Source organism: Pollicipes pollicipes, unplaced genomic scaffold (genome assembly GCF_011947565.3).
Source record: "Pollicipes pollicipes isolate AB1234 unplaced genomic scaffold, Ppol_2.1 Scaffold_3447;HRSCAF=4054_pilon_pilon_pilon, whole genome shotgun sequence".
NCBI classification, from domain to species: Eukaryota; Metazoa; Arthropoda; class Thecostraca; order Pollicipedomorpha; family Pollicipedidae; genus Pollicipes; species Pollicipes pollicipes.
In genome coordinates, this window is record NW_023596297.1 from 36,723,798 (window position 1) to 36,745,404 (window position 21,607).

Consider the following 21,607-nt stretch of genomic DNA (forward strand, 5'->3'; position numbering starts at 1 on the left):
GCCGTCTCCTCAATTAGACGAAAGCAGATGGATGCATAGAAGAGCATTTCAGAGATTACGCGTCCATATGTAAGTTCTGTTATTCTGAGATTCACCTGTTCGTAATTACACCAAGATCAAGTTCGCGTGAGGTGCCACCAGCTGACAATTATGCATAGACTGCAGCTCTCCAAACATGACACGACGCAGCAACAGCGGAAACCGGCCCTTGATAGATCATGCGCTATCAACATGTCATCCATATTGCATAAGCTGGTACGCCTGCCTTTATCATTCACCACAGGTTACAGGGTGCCACCCAAACCTGGCAACACGTGGGTAGGCCAAGCATATGAACACTTCGCGTTCACGTGCTTGTTATACGTACATATTCACATCGCCTGTTTCGCAGATTCACATACAACTAAGCACGAGCAAATAAGTTGTCATTTCGCAGCTATATGAACCCGTGTGATTCTGCACTATTTTGAAAACGGGAGCGAAGACGTCTAAAAACATTTCATAATGGCAGGAACCTAATCCGCAGGTCCATACTGCGCATTCCATTGACACGAACAGTCCTCGCGAACACTTGTAAAAAACACGGATGCGTGACGCAAAAAAAGAAAAGACTTTTTACATCTAGTGCTAAGCCTACACCAGCAGTACGTGGGAGTTCTGGTGGAAAAATTTTACTTTACCTTGCACAAGCTGTTTCTGGTTTGTGTTCTCTGTCGCAGCACATATATGTACCAGCGGGCGATGGCCATGTAGTGTTGGATAGTATCAACAGTGTTTGCAATATTGCCGAATTCGAAGCGTTCACTCCGTCGCATTTGTAAGCTTTCTTTGCTCCTGTGGTGATCTGTGACGATATTATTGATTGCGTTACCCCAGGTAACGACAGGCTACTAGGATTCACTGGATTGTACCTAAATATGTATGCATGTCTTAGGTCATGTCACAAAATGTCTCAATTTTGTTGGTACTTAGCTGGTAATTGTGTTGCGTATTATGTTGGCAAAGGGTCTATGTTACAGGATGTGTATTTTGTGGGGTTGATTGGAAGGTGCTAGTCAATTTTTTTGCAAATATGTCGGTATTACAACCTGTGATATACGTGCTTAATACCAGCTGTGATTTTGCGGATCACATTTTGTGTATTTAGAGGTGCACTGGGCCGGATTAGTATACCATGAGAACTGTGAAGATCAACTCCCATTTCTCACGTGCTTGTCAGAATTTTGAAAAAGCAGAATTATTGGCTGCTCATTACATTGCGATCTGTCTTGACGCCTTCTGTTACATGGCTGATGGCTTCAGGTGAGTAGGGGGAGGGCGGGGAGGCGGAGTTCAGTGAGAAGGCATTACGCCTATTTTAGCTTTCTGTCATAAGCCATCAATGATGAATAAAGGCGAAATGCGGGGTTACGGGGAGGGGTGCTCCGTGCACTGTGCTTGTGGTATGTTACCTAGCTGCCTACCTTAACATTTATCACGCATGCTTGTATCGAACGCGTAAAATGGCAAGGCTTTTATTAGTGCATTGGTCTGCCTTGTCCTGCACTGCTGGTTTCAGTATCCACTACAGTCCTACCATGGCAAATTTTGCTGCTAAAAACGTCAGGGCATTTTGCAATGGTGGCGTCCGTGTCCCCACTCGTATTTGATACAAGTTGAATCCGTGATCATGTCCGTAACCGTGTGAAAAGCGTTCTATCCGTGGTCTTGCCCATTTAGCATGCGTAGCCGTGACCTTGCCTGGCCCGTGATGGCCTCCGTCCCTGCGGGCGCGTGCGTTCATACCGGTGGCCACGGTGGCATTTGATCGCGAGTGCTCTCACTGAGCCAGGCTCCGATGAGCTGAATGGGTGAGGACGTGACAGCTGGGAAGTTCATTGATGTTGTTGAAAAGCCTTGATCAACATGTAAGCAGGTTTGTTGGGTGACTTGTGCGTGGCACACGACGGTGGCCGTGTAGCTGGGTGCCTGAGCCTGTAGCGAGGTGCTGACACGCCGGAAAGGCCGGACGGCGAACGGCTGAAAGTGAAGTGTGTGCCGGCCGTGGACCTTCGCTCCTTCGCTTTCTGTGCACACGCCTCTCAGCGGGGCATCATCGAGATCTGTCCCGTCGAGCATACTGTCATATGGTCATTATCGCACGGTTTCTTATACTTCATATGTACTCTTTGTCGATGTTACGTAGAGGACATGATATGTGAAGCTGATTTGAAGCTGCGACAGCTTGGGGGTGCGATCAGTTCGAATCTGTCTCCCGTCAGAAACTGTGGGATAAGTGAATGGGGCCAGCCAAGGACCAACGCCGTGGTCAGAAGTCGCCCAAACCAATGATCTTTGCAGCGTTTTGCGGTCTCTCTGCTTTGATGGCTGTGCAGTACTGTTGGAGCTCATTTTCCTGTTCTCAGTCTGCCCGACACAACGTTATGGTTCGAGCCGCCATTTTTCGTGCGTTGGGACGACGAGCGCACGTTCTGGAGCACAGAAGGATTCTACGACTCCAGGTACAACGAGGAGACGTACGTCCTCCAGGTTGGTGGCAGCCTCTCTGTTAGGTTGAGGTCTCAGCTAAAGGTACAGTGGTATCATATTCCAACTCCTGCCGTGGCTGGGGGTGCGATGCCGGGATTTCATAAGCATCGGGAAATGCTAGCTTGTGTTTAGTGCGTTGGAAGCCGGTGACTGCGCCAGCGCCACTCAGAACCTGGTGCCAGCGCTCTTCATGGTCATTAGCTATTTTGTTTTTTGTCTTTGTGCACTACTCTAGCGTCGAATTTGACCAAGATGCCGCGCCATGGCTAAACCAATATTACGTCCGTAATCATGTGTGTAAGTGATGCGCGTTTCAATTGACGAGGTGTCCGGCAGAACATGAGACTCTACCAACCCATTATAGCAAATATGATTACAACGGTACGTGATGCCAATATGGCTTACGGTGCACTCCTCGTGCGATTGGCCTTGTTAGTGAAGGAACAATGGATCATTCAAATCATTTTGGACGCAATGGATCATTTTGGACGCAAGATTCAGATTCAAATCTGCATTACTTCAAACAAAGCTTTGAAATGATTATCATTTAACACCACTAATAGGTGTGAATAAAACCCAAGGCATCCAATTGGATGCATATGTTAAGCCTGACGGCTGAAGCCATGCACCTATTTTTGAATCTGCAGATGTGTTGTGTGACTATAGCATAAAAAATATGAAACCGATATCCTCTCGATGTTTTATTGTTTTTGTTTTTGTTTTTGTGAAGTGGGACTGCGATATGAACTCGAGGGCTCATGGCCTGCTCAGGCTTATAGGTGGAACGCTCAAGGCCCGTAGTATCCCGCTCAGTCTGCTTGGTAGCCTGCCATTGAAATACGGAGAGAAGCCTCGATGATGATTGTGGCGCTATACCACACTGCTTAGCTGTTTGCTCGCTGCGTGTAAAACGACGCAAAGCTCAGTCTTGCCGCCATCATGAGGCACATGTTAGGGTTTTATTAGTGCCGCGGGCGTATGTATGTGGATGTGGATGTGTGTGTGCGTGCGTGTGCGCGTGTCTGGGTGTGTGTGCGTGGGTGCGTGTGTGCGTGTGTGCCTCCCGTCAGCAGCTCATTATGTCAGGTTTCAGTCGTCGCCGCTGCTGTGGGTCCTTGTGTCGGCCTGTCCTTTGCCAGCTGTCATCTCCATGGTGCCCGGCCAGCAGCTGGCTGGGCTGCTGCGAAGGTACGCGTGTGTCGATCGCTCATGGTCAGCAGTCAGCTGGTAACGTCTGGCCTTCAGTCGCGCACGCTCCGTCTGGGACTGTTCGGGCTGCCGCGAAGGTACGCGTGTGTTGACCGCTCATGGTCAGCGGTCAGCTGGTGATGTCTGGACTTCAGTCGCGCACGCTCCGTCTGGGACTGTTCGGGCTGCTCCGAAGGTACACGTGTGTCGATCGCTCATGGTCAGCGGTCAGCTGGTGATGTCTGGACTTCAGTCGCGCACGCTCCGTCTGGGACTGTTCGGGCTGGCGGTGAATCGGTTCTCGAACCTGCCGTACCAGAGCTGGGCCTTCACGCCAACAGGCGTCGCCTCAGCTGAGCTCAGCATCACGGCGGCCGTCGCCACCGTCCACCTGTTGGTGCAGGTAAGACGACGGCCCGGTACGAACAGTTGGCGCAGCGGTCCGCCCCGTCCACTGGCCTGCCAGCCAGTGCGTACGCTTTAAAGGAAGTGGGCCCACTAGTCTAAACACCGACAGAAAATTCCAAACCCAAATGTTTTTTTAACCCTAACAGTTTCCGAATGCATGAAATGCCGTCTCTTCTGCGCTTTGTTTCGGTCCGTAATGCTATGGAGTAAGACGCTGTCGTGATATAAGTACCACTTTGTGACACGTACCTTCCTTAATGAACGTGTTATGAAACAAAACGTCTGCAGCGTTATTCGAGCGTGAATAATGCAATTCTAGCGAGGAGGATGATATCAAACAATTTAGGCTGATATGTGTCAGCTTTGTACGCGTTTGAGTTGAAAACGATCTTTTGTTAGGCCCATTCTATTCAAGTCCGCAGCCACACAAAATGAGGCTGGACTTGGAGGTTTATTCGCGGATTGATAGGTAGATTGATCGCGGGGTTGCAGGACTGTGTTTCGCTGTTTTTGGGGGCGGCCCTTTTCCCAATTTAAGTCATTGTAGCCACCTGTAGAGTACCAATATTAAGATTAAGGCGGTTCCCATGACTGAGCTGAAGAGTAATGAATTGGCTTGGAAAATATTTCGCGACGATGGCAGACCCGTGCTCTGGATCATGGGATCACCTTTATGAATATGTTAGCCAATGCCAAACCAGATGGCTGCGGTTTCGGATCAGGACGCCCTGTTTTGTGATAGCGAAGCTCTTTGGCTGGCCTTGGAGGCCCTGTTTTAGGTTAGACCCTTTGCTGCCTAATAAGAAGCCCTCATCTTGTATTTGTTAACTGTCAGCATTTATTTACTTGGATATGATGCATATAGCATCCTGATAAGGGGCGCATGCTCTCGGTGTCCTTCCTAGTAAATACGGCACTGCGCAGGAGGCCCTTCTGTAAGGAGGCATCATTTAGCCAACAGACCGGTGGAAACTCCTGCTCTGTTTTTTTTTGGGGGGGGGGGGGGTGGGTGGGGAAATCCTGCCCGAACTCAAAGTCTGTGACGCCACCTCTGCGCGGAGGATGTTTCCACATGGCGTCTAGCGCGAAAAGTATAGCAGGAGCACCGCCTTCCGCTATCGACGACTGACACTGACTGCAGCATGAGCGCCGAGCGTCTTGATGCGGCGGGTGGCGCGCCAGGAGTTGGAGGCGCGGGCCGGCCAGGAGCAGCGCTCGGCCGCAGTCGGTCCATCCGTGAAATGTCAGCCGGCGCTCGCGGCCAAACCGGGTTATCGGCCGGTCGCATTGTCGAGTCGTACGCCGCTCGGCTGGTGCTCGGGCCGCCGGGCTCCTTCGCACATGGAGTGACGCGATTTGAGTGCCTCGATGCCCTGGCACCCATGATTTTCTTGATTTTTCCTGTTGGCGTCGATTCTGACCTCAAACTCTCAGGGCGTTGCACTGAATCCTGCCCTGACCCAGGGCGGGGCAGTATTTTGGATGGCCTCCGATTCTGACCGAGGGAATTGTGGTTTCATTCCAACGTCGATGCCGACAGTGAATTCTGTCGCACACTGTATGATACATAAACCGTGTCACGAGCCATGCGTTGAGCACTGCCATGACAACAGATGTCTACCACTTTATTCGCTGCAAATGTAGCGGCTGCCAGGATGATAGTGTATGTTTATATTTTAGTCTGCTCATCAGTAATTCCTGTCGGTACGGTTCACTCGCTCGTCCCCAGTCGATATAGGTGTGCAAAGTGATCGGCTGTACCCTGATAAGACAGAAATATGACCGATTTAGAGTCGGCAAGCACCAGGCCGGCCGGACTGGGGGATTTTGGCGGACGGGATGGTGACTGACGCATATGGAATCATCTGGGATTGACTGCGCGTGGTGCTTGTGTACTCTTTGCGGGTGTCACATGTTTTCCGTCTGGAGAATGAATGCAGCGGCTGTCTTCCAGGACGACCTGGTCAGTCTGATTCAGGTGACGGGCGGCTCTAGCGACTGCCTGGAGGCCTTCTACAAACAGCCCATGAAACCTGAAAAACTAAAACAGGTTGGTGCCATGCCAGTGTCATTGTTCTGTCATAACACACTCCCACGGGTCCGCAATGATCATAACACACCCCCATGCGTAAGTGATGGGCATAACGCAGCCGACACACGGTCATGCTTGTCCTGGTTGGCGTTTCACCTTTAAGTGTCTCGAAGACAACTGGTTAGGCTTCCCTCCGCTGTGTTGCCGACAGAACTAAAAACGAGCGGGGATCATACGAGCCAGCGTGAAGAGCGACGCGTCTGTATCTGGCCTTGGCTCGGGCAGCGTCTGCCGCTGGCACGAAGGAATGGAACTGATGATGTCAGCGTCAGTCCATCACAGCTGTTACTGAGGCATGATGCCAGTACCACTACCATTCGGTCCCAGCTCACTGTACGCACTGTCCGTTGTCTGACAGCGCCGTACCAGTGCCAGTGCATTCAGTTGGCTGCCGTGCTGTGGGGTGATGTGTCGACGCGCCCGTGTTGGTCCACCCCGCGGTGGCGGCAGTGCACCGGCGCGCTGCCACCAAATACACCCCGACCCCAGCGGGCGGCTGGGACCGCGGCCTGACGACGCTGAACTGAAGAGACGCCAGCACGGCGCCGGCGGCCGCCACTGTGACGTGTCCTGGCGTCGTCGGCCAGGTGATGCAGCGCCACGGCCTGGACCTGTTCCCCGAGGAGGACTCGTACCTGTACATCGAGGGCTCGTCACTGAAGCACCAGCCCTGCGAGAAACACCTGTACTGGTGCATGGCGCTGGTCGGCAACGCCTACGGCTTCAGCTCCAGCCGCTGGAATCTGCTGGCAGGCGCCGACAATCTGGTGCTGCAGTTCCGCGAGATGCTCAGCGAACAGCTGCAGGTGTGCATGACACCGCCCGTCGATGTTCGAACGGACGTGTAGCGCCTGGCCATGAGCTGCCAGAAAACCGGAGTTGGTAGAGTGGAATATGCAGGGGGATCCTGGTATTCAGGCCCGGTTTGGGTCACCTTGTAGCGATAAGCGCACAAAGTAACGTGGTGGTCAAATGGACGTGTTAAATCGAATGCATTACCGGGCAGAGGACTATGCGACAATGCTCATTTGTGAAGCCAGACATTTACGTGACGTACGGAAATGGAGCTCAGACGGGACTTGAGCCCAAACTTGAATTCGCACAAACTTTGGCCATTTCTGATTGAGCACTAAGCAGTCTGAAGTGGCTTGCATGTCGGGGAGTTGGCGGCCTGTGTAGCCGCACGCGTGGCCGTGCTCGATGTTGCCACGGCCTGGTCCGGTGCTACAGGGTAACCCGGCGCTGCTGCTCGTGCGACCACGCAAGACCACCATCGTGGAGTGTCTGGAGACCAGCCAAGCGTGGGCGGACGCCGAGGCTCCGGGCATGCCGGTGAGTACCCGGCCGTCGGGCCGACGTTGCCGGCTGGCCAGGCGTCAGTCTGTGTCCCTGAAGACCAGCCAAGCGTGGGCGGACGCCGAGGCTCCAGGGTATGCCGGTGAGTGCCCGACCATCGGCCTGACGTTACCGGCTGGCCAGATGTCAGTATGTGTCCCGATGGGCTCGTGACTTTTCTCCAATGAGCCATTAAGTTCTAGCCGTACTTTAAACCGATTCATACTTGATCATGCACAAAACGCCTTGACTTGAGATTCATATGAGCAAAAAATGCTAAGACGACTACACGAATGGCTGTTCGTGCGACAGGGTAGCCCGGCGCTGCTGTTTGTACGACAAGATAACCCGCAACAAATAGCTGTTTGGCCTGTTTTGCACTTTACCGAGTCTGAGTCAATGTATTTTGTGCATGATCATGGCATTTTGGTATCTACACCCAAGGGAACCGATCTATTTCAGAAAGAAGTCGGATTCGGCCTTGGACTCATTGTAATGGGATGAAGTGGACTTAGACCCAGGTTCAGGCTGAAGATATCAGGACACTGTCGTGATTAAGAAATCTTGGAAATCTAGGACTACGGCCAAACTTGTGTTCTCATTCAAGCTTAGACCATTTGTCACTATGCTCATGAAGAACCAAGCAATGCACAAATTAGTGATATGCCGCCCTAAGTTTCCTCAAAGGTCCGCATAAACCGGTCCAAAGTGGAGGAGACGAAGGAGAAAGCAGCATGTGGGCACCGTTGGCAGATCGATTTATGCGGAAGTTCCCACTTTCTTCCAACACTTGGTGCTGCGAAATTTAAAGCTCAGTTCCATGCAGCAAAGTCGTGGACCTAGACCTTTTAGAATCGTACGCTGTATACATGCGTGCTATGAGCGGTTTTTGAGTGTCACATGGCTCGAAAGCTGGAGCAAAATTAAGATTTTCAGTCTGTACGCCGACATAGGGCGGTGGAATAGCCCATAGATTTACGGCTCAATTTAGCAAAGCTAGGTCTCGGCTGAAAGGTGCATTTGAATTGCGAACCACGTGTTTGGAAAGAGACAGCTTAGTGAAGTATTACGGTACATACGGTATTCGCGAACCCCTTCGGTTGTGTTGGGCTGAGTGGGTCGCGTTCGTTTCGTCGGTTTTGTGTGGGCCTCATACTTGGTTATATGAAATCAATTTAGGCTTGACTGGAAAAGATGCACCTGCCATCGACCAGCACAACTTTATAAAAATACATGTCACCAGTTTGATAGCTGTCCCAATGATCACCGGCAAGACGTCAAGTAAGGCTCTGTCCCGGTGGGTGGAGTTGTGGCTGGGGTGTAGGTCTACGCCGTTACTAGTTTTACCCATGACAATCCCCAGTTCTGATATGCTTATGTCAGGTTCGGTTATGTTACGTTACATTACGTTACGTTACGTTATGTTACGTTACCTTACACCATGCTGCGTCACATAATGAAGCGGTGCGTTGCGTTACTAGGCGTTGCGTAACGTTAGGTTAGATTAAGTGTGAATATCTTTGTCTTTAGTGACCGCGCAAGAAACTGATGAACTCGGACTTTTAAGTCCGAGGTCACAGGAACGGACATCTTCTCAATCCCCTGGGACTCGTTGCGGACTCATAGGCCGTAAAATAGATTGTACCCAGACTCATGTAATGCGGTAAAGGTACACGCAGGACATGGACTCAAGCACTGGGTCCCTGGAATCGGGCCGGAATTCACAGGGCATGGGCTCAGGCACTGGGCTCCAGGAGTGAGGCCGGGATTTAGCCCGCGTCTGCAGCGGGGTGGCCCGACCTGGCCTGGCCGTCACCGGGCCACGTCATGGTGACGCTCTGGCACATCCCAGCTGATTGTTAGTCGGCGCGGGGTGCCATCAGAACCCGACCTGGCCTGGCCGTCACCGGGCCACGTCATGGTGATGCTCTGGCACATCCCAGCTGATTGTTAGTTCGGCGCGGGGTGCCATCAGAATGCATTGAGCATGTTTCGTAACGAAGCAGCCAGTTGTAGAACAGGTGTTAGATCAGCAAGCTAGTAATCATGTGCACAAAGCGTTGTAGTTGTACGCTTTAAGACATATTGCAATGCTCTGCGAAGGAGCGCATTTATCTAAAGTTGCATGTGGCTCTATGTTCGAAAATCGATTTTACTTGTGTCGTGGGTATTGGTACTCGTACTCGTTATTGTATTAAGCAGTGGGGCACGTCCAGAGAATATTCTCGCTTGCAAATAATTTGCTGTGGCAATACAGGCCATAAATATCAGAAATGCATCACTATCAAGCGTTCAACCTCTAAGACACCAAGGGGAAACGGGAACATCTAATATGCAGAAGCTACACACCAGTCTCAGAATATCATTAAAGGACCCTGACGCGAAACTGGCTGCCCCGTCCTTCTGAATCGGTATTGTACCAGCTGACCAGTCAGTGGTGTCACGTGCCCTTCCGAGGTACAAGGCAACGGTCCTTTCCCCGATTCTGGCATCCCGATAGTGGAAGGGTTGAGCGCCGAGTAACCAAGGCCACACAGCACGCAATACGGCGATGGGGATATGGTGCGGGCATATGGGCATATCTCTGGAGAGCTGGATACCGTGGTGCGTTACGATCCTGCTGAAGCGGCATTCCTGCCCCAAATAAATATAATGACTGCAGTGGTTGCAGTGGCACACCACATTCGTAGTCTTGCCCTCCTGCTACATGATGAACAGATCAGCTGCTCTCTGTGGAGCTGCCAATGCAAACCTGGCCAGGGGAGAACAATGGCTCAGACATGTTGGGACTTATTGCCCTCGGGGACTGACTTTGGCTCTAGTTCATCGTCACGGCGTGACTGCTTGGCAGGAAAGTGGATCCGTTTTGACTCGAAGGACATGCCAAATAGGATGAGCGGGATTCTTGAGATGAAGACGTTCGCTCTCTTGGCCCTTCCTTTCAGATTGGTCGCCATTGCGGAACTTCGAGGACCCGGGTTTTGTGGAAATATGGTGCATGAGCACTGCTTAAACACCACGGTGTGGGAAGGCAGCCCTGATAGCCGCAGGCTGCTGAGAAGCTCTGATGGGCCGATCACGGTTTGCTCTGGGACTGGGGCAGTGTCCATTGACTTGCAGGTCCTTGTACCTCCACGCTGCTTCTCCAGTAGCTCGGAGTTCACGTGATCAGCAGCAAATTTTTTGGGGCGCTGGGATGACCTCGCTGAGCCAGGCTCAGGCTTGGTGCTTTTCTTCCAGGTCGAGAAAGCCTTGGCCACGAGGCCGTCGATAAATTATAATCTTTCGCCGGCGAGAATATTATTTGACTGTCTGGGCTGTGGATTTAACTGTGGCCAATTTGTAAGGGTTGGCTTATTGGTGAACTGTTTTGCTGCTTCTTCCTGCCGTTTTGATACTCACACGTTGGTGGTGAGATGCTTAGTGATGCTCAGCTCGTCACTTGCCATTCGTTACGCTGTCATTTAGGTAACGTCACATATGGACTGGCACGCAGAATTCCTTTTTAGCACTATCACTTAATCAGTGTGAGTTCCACCGACCGTTATATGCTTTTCCACTCCACCCGTCTTCTCGCACCTGGCAGGTGCGCAATAAATCTGTCGTCTGTCGTTAACATATATTGTCAAATACGTACCGCAACGGTTTTTAGAGCAGTTTCTGAGTACTTATGCAGCATGCACTCACATAACTACTGGCAACACAGCGTGATGAGTAATTTGGTGCAAGACCAAACAAAAGTAAAAGAGGACTGCGATAAGAAAGGGACACCTTGAACTCATTAAGGAAATACTCTCCTAAAACAAAATGCGTGCTTGGCAAAGACAGGCATGCGGTAACCGATATTATTGGCTACTCTGGTAGCTTTTAAGTGGCCTGGAACCGACCACCACCAACACTTATCCTATAGGTTAGCTTCGCTTGTGCCGCACCAAGCATGATGGTTCGATTTGGACACAAGTGTGACACATCTCTGACTCTCGCTAAGCTGGTTCAAAGCATATTGTAGGTTTTGAGGTCTGCTTCCGACGGTTGCTTTTTAGAAGTCAAACGACAAAATCTAAGGTATTATGCAAAAAATGTGGGATACACTTCAGGCACGTACATATTTGCTCGTGTGCAATAGTGGAAATGCTCACTACACATAAACGCTGTTCGCGCTTACGAAGGATGGCAGGTACATCACTCCAATGTTGTTTTTATTTGGTGACAGCTTAATGCATGACTGGCTGCATATGACGTTGCACTTCCAACCACCACTGAGGCAAAATAGGCAAGAGTTTGCATCGTGAACAATACCTTTACGTTCACCTACGCCATCTGCGATGGTACGTCTTGGATGGCTCTGCACATGTCCAGCTGATCGAATGGCTGTCACATCAACGATATTAGACGTTATGTGATACACAACTGGAATCATCGTTCAGTGCGGCGGTTAAGCGAGTACAAAAATATGCTTGCAGACGAATCCCAGTTTTCTTATATTGTTAATTGTGCTATTTGTGGGCTAAAAACTACCCCAAACGGCGTCACGTGAGTGATGGAGAACCATTCGTAGCGCTGAATTTTGATAGATGCTCTGAGTGGCAGCGTGATGTGCAGGCCTGAAGCTTGAAATCCAAAGGTTTGTCGTCCGACAGCAAAATGTTTGTTGTCAGAACCACAGAACAGATACATTTTCGCGAGGCTTTGTAAACCCCTTTATCAACATCAAGAACGATTATGGAACCGACAGGTCATGCAAAACGTTTTAAAGTGAATCTTGATTTCTGAGAAGCCGTAGAACCTAGGCAAATGTTTGTTTGATTAGACTTATCACTGGGTAGCGGCGTTTTACTCAAATGTTTGCTGAGGAAGCATGCTGTTCCTGTCCTTGCTAATGCCATGATTTTAACAATCTTGTTCTTCGAAAGCGCCCATTCACTTCCTTTGTACCCACGAACTATTGGTCTATGTAAAAAAGTCAGCGATGCATATCGATCAGCGAGCAATAAGGTAGGTTGTTGACGATTATGTTACTGTAACCCCCTCAGATGACCTCAAAGAACACTGGCCTTCAGCTTCGCGTCGGACAAGTGTTCATCTCGGCCATCTCATTAGGCTACAGTGAGGTGATCGGTGGTGAACAACGCACCGATGTTGCCGCTGATCGACGCAACATTCATATAATGTTTCGGGCCCAGAATCTAACATTTGTGCCAGCTTTTGTCATGCACAGACGTACGTAGGTCATTGGTGGTCGGACGTTTTGTGGATGTGCGCATCGATGACAGTGCGGCTGAGCTGTTCGGTGGCGGACCGTCTCGCGTGCGCGACGAACGGATCACCAGATTTCATCAGGAGCAGCCAGCCAACGAGGGGAAGCCGGAAAAATGAGTCGCCGTCCCTACCCCCTCCCCAAGCGGCATGAGATCACACGCACGCAACAATGCGGATAGAGGCCACTCCTATTGTCTTACAAACGCCAGAAGGACGCGGTGAGGAGTGTGACCAGTGGCGAAGCGCTTTCAGCAACGGCTTACTGACGTACAGAACGTGTCCCATGACACAAGGAACAGTACCTTGGAGTCCAGCAACAACGCTCGGCCTTGGGTCTCGGTTTTTTACAAGCGCAGGCTCATGGCCGCAAAAGGATGTGCCTTGTCTCATAGGCCCATGGATCACGGAAGCGAGCTCTCAGAGTGATTGGAGGCTTGAAGATGCAAAATCCCCGGCTTAGAATGGGTCCTAGAACCACCAGGGACGTAGCGTGTCTCTTCATCTCACTTCGGGCTTGTTCCCCGTTAGCCGTATAGCGGGCGGGAGCCCCCCCCCCCCCGCCCCCCCTCCCTGATATCTCGTGACCTATTGGGCGGGGGCTGGATGTCGGCACACCCTCTCCCCTTCCCCTTTCCCGGAGAACTTGGAACTCCTGTGCCGGTTTTGGAAAACCAAACTTTGTTTGACTTTGGTCCGCGTGATTTTGATTTCGCTGGCGAGATGCACTTTAGCAATGTCTTGAATTTGTAATAGAGGAGGAAACAGGTGTCAAAACCTCATTTTTGAAATGATCTTGATCCAGCACAGTTGTCGCGTCTGTCAACAGATTTTGGCGCACCAACGCAGATTGATAGGTCAGGTTTTTGACATTGAAATACGATGTCGGCATTTTAAAGCTGAAGGTCCATGGGCAACGACCAGATGATGTGGTAGAATCTAAACTACACATTAATAATGAGCTTAACACGCGGTCGGGTGGGGGCGGGGGTCAACTTGACCCTCCCCCGAAGGTTTTCCCCGAAAAAATTCCTAACGGCGTGGCGAAACCGCGCCAAACTTTGCGCAGCTGTAGAGCATTGAGTAGCAGATCAGCGAATGACATTTCTAGGGGCATTCCAATGTGATGTAACTACGGGGTGTTAAATGAAGCCATTCATGTCTGGGATAGTCTCTTAGCTTATAAAACAATTATTTTAGGAGCACAACCATTCATATCTGAAATAGTTGCCTAGCTAGTAAACAAATTATATTTAGAAGCACAACCAATTCCATTAACCTATGTTCGGATATAAAGGCCAGAATGAGGTCAAAATTAACCTGCTTTTTACTCGAAAGCTGGGATTTATGTGCTAGTATTGATGATGTTGACCGCAACAGACATGTTTCATGGACTTTTTAAAGATCGGAGTAGGTCACTGACCTCAAACGACCCCGATCAACACTCTATGTTTAGGAACATACTTCCTGTCGTAGTCCCTGACACCTCTTTGAAGATCAATACATGCCAGTAGCCTCATTGTCCTTTCGCTTAGAACAGGTATATAGCTTCACGGCGGTTTCATAAGACCTGGGAGCACTTGAGACACCAATTTGGAGTTTGACCTTGTTGGATCTTATTTGATCTCAAGGTCATGACCTAGGAACCTCAAAATTTCGACAAGTGAGTTAACGTACAGCTCAATCTACCCTGTGAATTTGGTGTCTAGCTGTCTTAGGTTTTGAGACATCAGGGGGTGTCAAATTACCCCCCCCCCCCCCACACCCGAACGAAGAGTATTCAGCTGGACGCCTGGGTGTGTGTTAAGAATGCATTTTTGCCGTAAGAAACTGGCTACAGACAGAGTCGTATCTGGGTGGTTCGCTAGGTACTTCTGGCTTGGTTCTGGTGTGCTGAATTCACATAACAAGCTTCCGGACCATGCATGTGTGATGTTCCATTCCGAATGGCTGTGCGCTATTGAATACAAACTCTGCAGCACTTTGTCTTCGAGACCATCCCACATGCAAATAAAAAGAAGCCTACGGCTGAGGATCCAACGACAAGCTAAATAAAGAAGCCAGGGCTGGTGGAGGCGCACGAGCCCGCCGTCAGATTCGGCTAACAAGCAGTATGTCCGGGTGGCGTGTCGGGCGGCAGCGCGACCGAACAGCGTCCGTCGGACACCACTGTCTCGGACAGCCGCTTGAGAGTGGCGCCCGGTAGCAGCGCAGAAGTGGCGCCGCTGCCCCCGCCAGCCCGGCCCTTCTGCGAGTATCAGCGGCAGGTGCGTCTGTCAGGCCGGCGAATGTCAGCCGTCCCCACCACATGCGTGGTGGTGCGGGGGAGGTGTTTGTGACTCGTGCGTCCCGGCGACAGCAGCTCCGGGGCCGCGCGAGGCACGGCAGGCCAGCCTGATCTATGGTTTTTCATCAGCTGATAGGATCGCCCGAAAAGGTATGCGCTGGCCATTCGGCGTATGTCCCCACGGCTGCCGTGCACAGCTGGCCTGGCTTCCCTGCCCAACCGGTGGGAAGAAAAGGTGGGCAGGGGGCAACGGGCAGTGGCAGGTGATGGCACCAGTGGAAAACAACTCATTGACTATGCAAGATCCATTATCGAAGAGCTAATGGCCACATCCTGCCCTGGTCAGGACAAGCAATTCTCATCCACGCGCGACAGACCAGAGGCATGTTTCTTGGAGCTCCAAACGAAGTTGGCCGCCGTAGGTCAACGCACCATATGGTGTGGATGCAGTTCAAGCTGATAATTCTTTTGGTAAAATATGACAACAGATGCGCGCACGACATAGCATCATAGCAGACATCTCTGTTATCTTAAATTGCTATTTACTTATTAATCAACTGTTCTAGTGTCATCGTCCAACAATGCTAAATTAAGATAGTTAGTGATTGACTTATTTTGTGGGCGGTAACGCCTTTATGAATATTGTGTAAGGTTTTGTTTTTTGCATATGTTGAATATTCAAATGCCAATCACACAACAATAATCAAAGTGTACCTATATCGAAAGATGACAAGGTTCTCAGCTCCAACATTAATATGCCTGAGAGCACCCTCGACCAGTCACGTATCATGCAATGCTCAACAGCCGGTAACATATGTCACGTGTTCATAACTGACTAGCTGTGTAGTACCTGAGTCATTACATGATCAGTTATGATGTAGAATGCTTAAAGTGAGTCATGAGGTGTTAATTGAGACATAATGTGACTCGGCAAAGAACATTATGCATCAGATTAACCTGGATGCATGTAAAATTACTTTAAAGCCATCTGATTCTGCACCCCCAGTCCGACCACCACACTGCACCTCAAGCATCTTGCAACTGACAATCACGATTACACTTAATCGCCACAAACACACCAAAGATGCCGGTAGCACAGCGCTGCCAACTTTTGGCACAACATCCTAAATCTGATCATAATCGCGATTCTGGTATGCTTTCAGTACGTTTTGATGCCTACTAGTCAAAACTTTGGAGTACCCAGCGTTCTGTTGCCCTGGCTCTACTGGTGCAAATAAAAAAATTCTGATTGGCCCAAAGGACAACGGACCTGCTACCAAAAAGTTGGTTAGTTGAGATTTGAACCAGTGCGTCACATGGATCATATGATGCTCCCATTCTCCAGCCAAAGTGCGCCTCGAAAAGGGCCGCTGTGGTAAACGCCAAACGGGAGAATTAAGTCATATTGCAACAATCCGTTGAATTCACGGGATGCTGTCTTCATGTTCGTATATTTTTGTCTTAATAGAGTGTTTCAAGCTTGTGTAGCACATATTACACAAACATTTTGACACGTTAGTGTGTAGCAGATTTTACAGAACACACACGTTGGAAATAACAAGGCAAATGAAATGTACTACTTTCAAAGTAAAGAGTATGGAGTCAAATAAGAGTTCTCCCGCACGATCGGTTACTTTTTCATATAACCATACCCGGCGTTGCAGTCTCCTGAGGCCATACCTCATGCGCGTTGTGGACTGACATCTGTCATGTCATTGGGGCTTTACGACGCACTCAGCTGCTGAGGCTATATGGCGTCGCCTGCCTCTCACCCTGGCAGGAAGAGCGGGCACCGCGGGGAATCGAACCCCGTACCTCTGTTTTCCCAGACGCGCAGTGGTTAACGCAGACGCGTTAACCACTACACTTCCGGCATCCCCTTTTAGAAGACCCTGAAGATGTACTCCCGGTGACGTCAATCGGCCGAATTGTGCAAACGTGGAGAGGCACGGGGATGACGACGGCCGGGTAACCCCATTTCATGTGACATGGAAGAGCAGAACTCACGCACGATCACTCACGCAAGCTGAAAACAATACTAATCCATGAGGGTTTGTATTTGTGCTTCATACGAGTGGTTTTGAATGCACACATAGGAGGCATGGAGGCGTGGAGAAAACAGCACATGATATAAATACTAGATCACTTCAAATGTCACATCCACCATCGGCGCCCCGGGACGGTACCCAATCATAGAACAGGTAAAACGCCCAATTGGTCGCATTGCATTGCGATGAGGACTTGACACAGCTGGCGGAGCATAGTTTCCCATGAATCAAAGCCTCAATGCATGTTGGATCCATTGAGTTGGAATCGTGGAATGGCTCATTTCCATAAAGTGTACGAAATGTTCCAATCCAACAGATCCAACCTACGCTGAGGTTTTGATTTATGGAAAATTGCGTCCCGTCGGCTGTACCGGGGCCTCACCGCAGCACACTGTGGCCAGCTCGGCCTTGCACCTGTTCTGTGATTGGCTACCGTCCCGGTGCGCTGATGGTGGAAGTCGTATTTGTTTTCATAATATTTGATGTCAGTATTGTTTACTATACTATACATTAGCATTGACATTAACATTAACATTGACATATACATAGCATTGACATTAACTTCAACCAAGCGCTGTCTTCTTTTCTTTTACACAATCCGGCTGTGAAGGACAGTATTGTGCCGCCCTTGTGAACGTCTCATCGGAATATAAGTTTTTCGGTGCCTTGTCAGGTGCAAATTATCATCCACTGGATAACCGGCTGCACAATGCGGTCCTCACAGGCGGAGTACGGAGAAAAAACGTGATTATTTTCCCAGCTGTGAATTAGAAACTTCAGTGAAAGCATCATACCTGCGATGAACGTCACCATGTAGCAACTGGGAATCACCAGCGGCTGAGAGAGGCTTTTGGGTTTCGTCATTTTGCTGGCACGCCCGTTTGTTTCCGCCAATTTCGGACACAGGCTGTGTGTTTTGTGTGATGACAGTAGTGGGCCGACCGCAGCTGATGCGGTGTTTCGTCGAGCTTCGATGTGCCGAACAGTAAGGTCTTTTATTTCCCAAGCGAATTTCCATGTCTTCTTTTACCTTTTCCATTGTTTACGCGTCGCCAGTGTGAATATTCAGCATTTCGCCTCCAACAGTGTTTTTTTTTTTTAGAGTGATCTGATTGAATTTTGTAATGGAACGCTGAGCAGTACTTGTTGTACGGCTTAGGCACGTACCACCAGATCGTGAAATTCTGGGTTAACAGCAGAATGTGGTGGCGTAATTTTAACGTGCCGTAATGCTCGGCAAGGCTTTTCTGCCCTTTGATTTCACCTGACCTGCAGGGTAGCCGCTGCCCCCAGCCACAGATCATAGCTGTCAAGGGCGATTAATGCGCTCCTAAAAGCGACTCGAAGCCACCTCGCCACGGGTGAGTGGATCAGAAGACGGGCGCTCTTACGCGCGGACGTGTTAAGAGATGGCGGAACGCTAAGCAGCGCATATCGTGTGTTTCAGTATTTCGCCGACCTGTACCACTTGGTGGAGGGCCTGGGCTCGCAGGAGGCGCGCGCCCGTCTCGAAGCAGCCCCCTGCACGTTTGTCGACTGTCTGCACACCCTCTTCACCTCCACCCGACTCCTGTCATACTCGTAGAAAGACCTGACAACCGCAAGCCTGCAGATGGTCATGTCACCTACGTGGTCACAGCTGATCCGCCGCCACACTGCTGGTTTGTCTCTGTGGCGGTGGTGCGCCGGGCCTGCTCTGGCGAGTCGTCGCCACTGCGTGCCGCCGTTCATCGGTGGCCTCTGCCGCGGTGGGCGGGAGTGCTCCTCTGTCCGCCTCATACAGTGGATAACGTACGTAACGTTATCCCCGGGCAGTGGAGAGCGTGCGGCTGGTGCCAAACACACTGGTCAGCGCTATCTCGCCTCCGCTACTGTTCAATAACGCTATCCCAATGGGTGGAACGGTCTCGTGGTCTCGTCCGCTCACTCCACGAACACCGAAACCCTGGAGACGGCCTCTTCGCAGCCGCCGACTCCAGCCGCAACGGACGCTCAGGCTGACTGAGGGCCGCCGATGGCGTTCAGTCGTACAATGGCTGGTGTTCATGTGTGAGCTAGAACGTCATGGAAAATGTAAGCAGTTGAAGCTGGCGGGGAGACGGGGTACGATGGGATGGGTATAGCGACGCTATCTGTACGAGTATATGATTGGCTTTTGTCTCAAAGGATAGAACCCCGCTGCCAAAAATTTTGCAAGCTCGTATTGTGTTGAATTGATTACGACGAGCAAACTGCTTCGCGTACGAGATGGCCTTGCATGTCCAATATCGTGCGTTATTTGTTGACTTGTTCAAAAGTTGATTACGTGGAAACGATGCGCTTTTGTTCGCTGAGGTCAGGAGCCCAATCGAATAGCTTTTGCAGGAATACTTTGGTCGCAGGCGCCAGTTTATTGTGTTTCCAAGTGGTCTTCTCTTATGATTTTGGGACGAGACGCCTCTAAGTTTTCTTCAAAATTCTAGCACGCGTGAAATTGAATAGTAACACACGTTGTAGCGTGTGTGCTGTTTGATTGTGTGTCACGAGTGGAGGGCCAGGGTTCGTTCGTTCTCAAGTGGTTAGTTAAATGAGAAATTATCCCCGTTGTGCATGCTTGTTATTTGTTTCATAGCACACTGGTATTGTACCAATAGACAACGTTCAGCTGGTGGTGACAGCTGGAGCTGATAATCTCTGTGGTTTTTGTTTTATGATGCTTCATTTGAGATGTAACCTCTCGCTACGGGAACGCATTTGCATTTCGCACACAGTGGAAGAGCTGAACAGCCTAGCGTCCATTTCGGCGCGTTGCCGTGGCTCCGGATATTGAAATGTCCCGAATCATCACAGCCCGGGGTTTCGTGGCTTTCTTCAGCTGTGACGATGACTTGAGCGCATTGGCACGTGTCACGAGGACCCAATAAACGTACTCTGGTGTCGCTCTACAACATCCGCCGCATCCCGGAGCTGAAATCCTACCGGCATTCTCTGCAAGCACCGGGTAAGCAAAAAAAGGGTCTCGGTAGGTCCGCCGGCTTCGTTGATGTGCGTTCGAGGCCCAGCGTCCAGGAGGGTCATACACAGCTGGGGCGCCTTTAAAACGCCGTGTGCGGCTTGAGCAGGATGCGGTTATATAAGGGGCATATGTGCCAACAAAGCCCAAGTCACCACCCTTGGATCATATGTTTCGCCAAATGGTTGAGGTCAGGAAGTGATTTTTGAAAATGTAGCTGGACCCTGCGAGTGGCATATATTTGAAGTTGTTTGCTGTATTGAAAATTGAGGAAGGAAGTTGTGCCGAAATGTGAAACCGGATTCAAATCGCTTTAATCCTCTAAACCTAAAGCTTCGTAACCATGACTCCTTGGAAGCCCCCCATCTTCGACTAGTACCTAAGCTGAGGGTAGTAATTTGGGACTAGCCTGTGAATTGCGCTCTGCACTAAAAAGTTTCCCAACTTTTAGACGATGGAAAAGGTGCTGGAAATGGTTTTCATTAGTCACAGACAGATATGCAATGGCGTGGGCTTGTCGCGTTTCAGTCTACAAGTTAGGGTGGCCCAGGAGGATGCCGTGCGTGGGCTATGTCATAAGGCGGGTTGTCGCATGCCTTGAACATGGTAGTGACGTCACTGGTGTCATGATTTCAACGCGGCGCGGTTGCCAGCCGCAGGGTGTAACGCAGCGGGTAGCCGGAGCATCGGGAATCCTCGTACAGATAATGCTTAAACTGTTAGCGGCAGGCGCATATGGCCTGCGAACCGATGAAGTAGAACCTAATGCGAATGTGGCGATGTACTTTGCAAGCATTCGCCGCTAACCATGGGGTATTTCGCGGGCTTATCTTTAGCGAAGCCGTTAAAATACGATCGGCACGGGAAAAGGAATATGCCTACACAGGGGCGCGGGTACCAGGGATTGGGTGGGCCCTGAACCGTATTAAATTGAGCATTCATCCCGTTGTCTGTGACTGGGAAGAAGGTATCGAAATGGCTATTCCAACCCCCTCCCCCCCCCCCCTCCCACAGCTTGGATAATTTTCGTTGCTCCTGCGCCTATGCGGGAGCCCCGGCCAGCATCCTTCACTGAGCGCTGACTGCAGACTCGTTTTTTACGAGGTTCAGTTTTACAACGTGATGGAGAGTTGTAACAAACAAGGAAAGTCCACCTTTCGTTATAAGGTACAAGTGATGCCGCGGAAAACTCAGCAAGTGACGTCTGACGCGAAGACACAGCCAGCTATAAACCACGTTCACACAGGCGCCCGTATTGTCCAGTATTTGTTTGGATTGGTGTCCATTTGTTTGCCCACTTTGCGCTGTATGCGTGATTCCCAAACAGACTATCAGACTATCAAACGAACATCTCAGGGGTGGAGTAGATGTAATTTTGGAGCACACTGCCACTCGCACGAAACACAGAGATCCGTTAGTTCTACAGTTAGTGTTGTTCTGGCGGAAAAGAAAAACTTAACAGATGCATATCG

At 50.4% G+C, this 21,607-nt stretch overlaps 1 protein-coding gene across 1 annotated transcript in view; it reads left to right on the forward strand.

Annotated features, from left to right (window-relative positions):
- LOC119091775 (dynein intermediate chain CFAP94, axonemal) overlaps window positions 1-20,044 on the forward strand; it is a gene marked incomplete in the record, with an annotated part of 89,629 nt that extends 69,585 nt beyond the window's left edge. Inside the window, 6 exon segments of the mRNA XM_037214642.1 lie at window positions 2,406-2,529; window positions 3,971-4,120; window positions 6,080-6,175; window positions 6,805-7,023; window positions 7,448-7,549; window positions 18,591-20,044. Coding sequence (XP_037070537.1) covers window positions 2,406-2,529; window positions 3,971-4,120; window positions 6,080-6,175; window positions 6,805-7,023; window positions 7,448-7,549; window positions 18,591-18,728 — 829 coding nt within the window.
- Between the last annotated feature and the right edge of the window lie 1,563 nt (window positions 20,045-21,607).